The 2,727-nt window shown below is 35.9% G+C and overlaps 1 protein-coding gene across 1 annotated transcript; it reads left to right on the top strand.

Moving 5' to 3' along the window:
• Positions 1–941: 941 nt before the first annotated feature.
• LOC107081404 (RING finger protein 165-like) lies at positions 942–2,637 on the top strand (the record flags this gene model as incomplete). The annotated part of the gene is made up of 3 exons (XM_015369588.1): positions 942–1,291; positions 1,375–1,500; positions 1,649–2,637. Coding segments are annotated over 3 exons (711 nt in total), but the record flags the coding sequence as incomplete, so codon positions are not given.
• Positions 2,638–2,727: the final 90 nt, after the last annotated feature.

Raw genomic sequence — 2,727 nt, forward strand, 5'->3', positions numbered from 1 at the left:
TCACATTTAAAAAATGAATTCTTGATTTGCGTTTTACAGATTACATTGCATACATTGCATTTGTATTGGTCTGCATGAAGATTAGCAACAATACTTTTATTTTTAAGAGACTTTGATCTCTAAAACATGTAACACATTAAACTGAAAAATAAATGTCAAAATATTAACATTTTAAAATGTAAATTCTGTAAAAGAAATTAAAAATACATTTAAAAAAATTCAACTATAATTCAAATATGAAAACAAAAAATCAAATTTTAATAAAATATATAATCATATATATATATATATATATATATATATATATATATATATATATATATATTATAACAAGTAAGCCTGATGGAGCTCCTTAACTACATTTTTTTTAGAAAAACTTTTGAGTCTGGAACATTTTGTTTTGAAGAATATTTTTTTTATTTAAAAAATTTCTAAATCACTATTTTATTTTAATAAATGATAATTCAGTACATTTTTTATTTATTATTACTTTTTTTCTATTCTATGTTATCTGAAATACTAGTCTGAATTCATCATTCAACTGTCAAGCGTAGCTGTTTGTTAGGAAAGAATAAAGAACTTCCACTGTTTGCTCTGTTTACCTTTATTGCTATAGTTACTCATAGTGGGTAGAACAACCAGAATTTTTACTCAAGTAAGAGTAGTGATACTATCGCAAGAATATTACTTAAGTAAACGTGTAAGGTACAGTAACCTGCAACTACTCCTAAAAGCACTTAAAAAAAAACTTGTTCAAATTTATGTAATTAACCAAACATAACAAGTTACTTCCCAACTCTGTTTTTTTCTGGTGAGTATAAGTAAAATTTAGATTTTAGTCCTCTCAGTCCTAGTGTCTCTTATTCTGAGTCTGATTTCTTCTTTTTTCATCATATATATCTTTTTAGAGCTCTCACTCTGTCTCTTTCTCAGTGTGAAAGATCACAGTCTTGTTCTCTCTCATCGATTTGCCTTTATTTCACATAGGAGCGCACTTCAGCAGGCATCAGCACAGCCATGCTACCTCCTGCCGACACTTTCACCTGGGCGCACCCCAGGCTCCCATCTCAGCAGAGTTCCCTCTCGGACACGCCGGCCAGACCCCGCAGGCGGGCCTGGCTGCCCACCTACCCACCGCACACCACCCGACACTCACTGCCCTACCTGCACCGCCTCAGTTTCAGGACGTGTCAGGGCCTTCATTCCTACCTCAGGCCTTACACCAGCAATACCTCATCCAGCAGCAGCTCTTTGAAGCGCAGCACCGCAGGATCCTTCCCCACTCATCCAGGTACTGATGGTATAGCATGCAAATTCACATGCAAATACTTAGAAATTCAATTAAAGTAAAAACGCCTTTTAATCTAATTTCAGAAGAACCCAGGAGCGTATTCCTTTGAATTCTCATCGGTTGCGTTCAGGTTATGAATACTCCCCTCCCATCCATGTTCCTCAGCCAATAACACAGCAGCAACGATACCTGGCTGAAGGCACCGACTGGTGAGTCCTCATCTGGGATTAACTAGAATCCTACTGAGTTGAGAAATTATTCTATATTTTCCTCTCTGTGCCCATCTGTCTGTCTGTCTGTCTTGTAAGAGTAATAATGCTGATTTAGTCCCACTCATCTGTTCCTCTCTCTCTTCAGGGATCTCAGTGTAGATGCTGCTCTCCCTCCTCAGTACCAACTCCAGCAGCTTCCGCAGCACTATCAGCATTACCTGACCTCCCCTCGAATGCACCACTTCCCCAGGAACACATCATCTGCCCAAGTGGTACTGTTGGTTTCTCTGTTATTCTCTTTTTTTATCTGGTTGATGAGTATTAAGAATGTAAAACAAGGATTCAAATCTAAAAACACAACAACAACTGACCATGGCTGATGATAGGTAATGCAAAAAAAAAAAAACTTACAGGATTTGATGCCCTCTTCCTTTAAAACGTGTTGTCAGATCATCATAAAATGCAATGACTTTAGCTGTAGCTGCTTTTGTTGCACTAGTTGTCCAGAACAGCTTGTGTAAGCAGAGTAGAAGTAAAATATCCATGACAAAAATATAATAAGCAAAGGCAAAAATAGGAGCACAAGACCAGCAATACCAACCATATAACAATACCATGGAAAAGATCCAGGATGGATGTAGGTTATTTTGTTCCTTTGCAATCTCATACAATTGTTATTTAGTTTTTTATTTTTCCAATAACAACTTCTTCAGGTATGAAACAGAAGCTTCTTCTATAAGTCATCTATATTTCTACCTGCCTGGGAGTCCTTGTTTAGGCACTTCACCTACCAATGATTTAACATCTTTTTCTTAAAGGAAAACCACCATCTTGTTCTTTTGTGTTTGGCTGTAATAATTAAATGCTTTTGTCTCATTTTTTTAACATTTCATTGAAAGAAGAACTGAGATCATTGTTTTCATTTTTAGTTCTACTACTTGCTCTCTTTCCTTGAACGTTGGTGCTCTTAAACGTTGTCTAAAGTAGTCTTTTGTAAATCTGGGAATGATTTTAGATGATTTTAGAGTCTGACTTAAATTTTGATCCTCAGATTAATTCTGCTCTAAGTAAAGGTTTTCTTTCACTTAAGACATACAACTAAGCATCACGTAGTGCTAACCGGACATGACTTAAAGGAATAGTACACCCAAAACATGATTAGCCTTCATTTTCTACTCACCCCCATGCTGAACAACACTCTGGAGTACTTTTTTGATATCTCAA

This window comes from Cyprinodon variegatus, unplaced genomic scaffold (assembly GCF_000732505.1).
Source record: "Cyprinodon variegatus isolate N-32 unplaced genomic scaffold, C_variegatus-1.0 Scaffold4713, whole genome shotgun sequence".
NCBI classification, from domain to species: domain Eukaryota; kingdom Metazoa; phylum Chordata; class Actinopteri; order Cyprinodontiformes; family Cyprinodontidae; genus Cyprinodon; species Cyprinodon variegatus.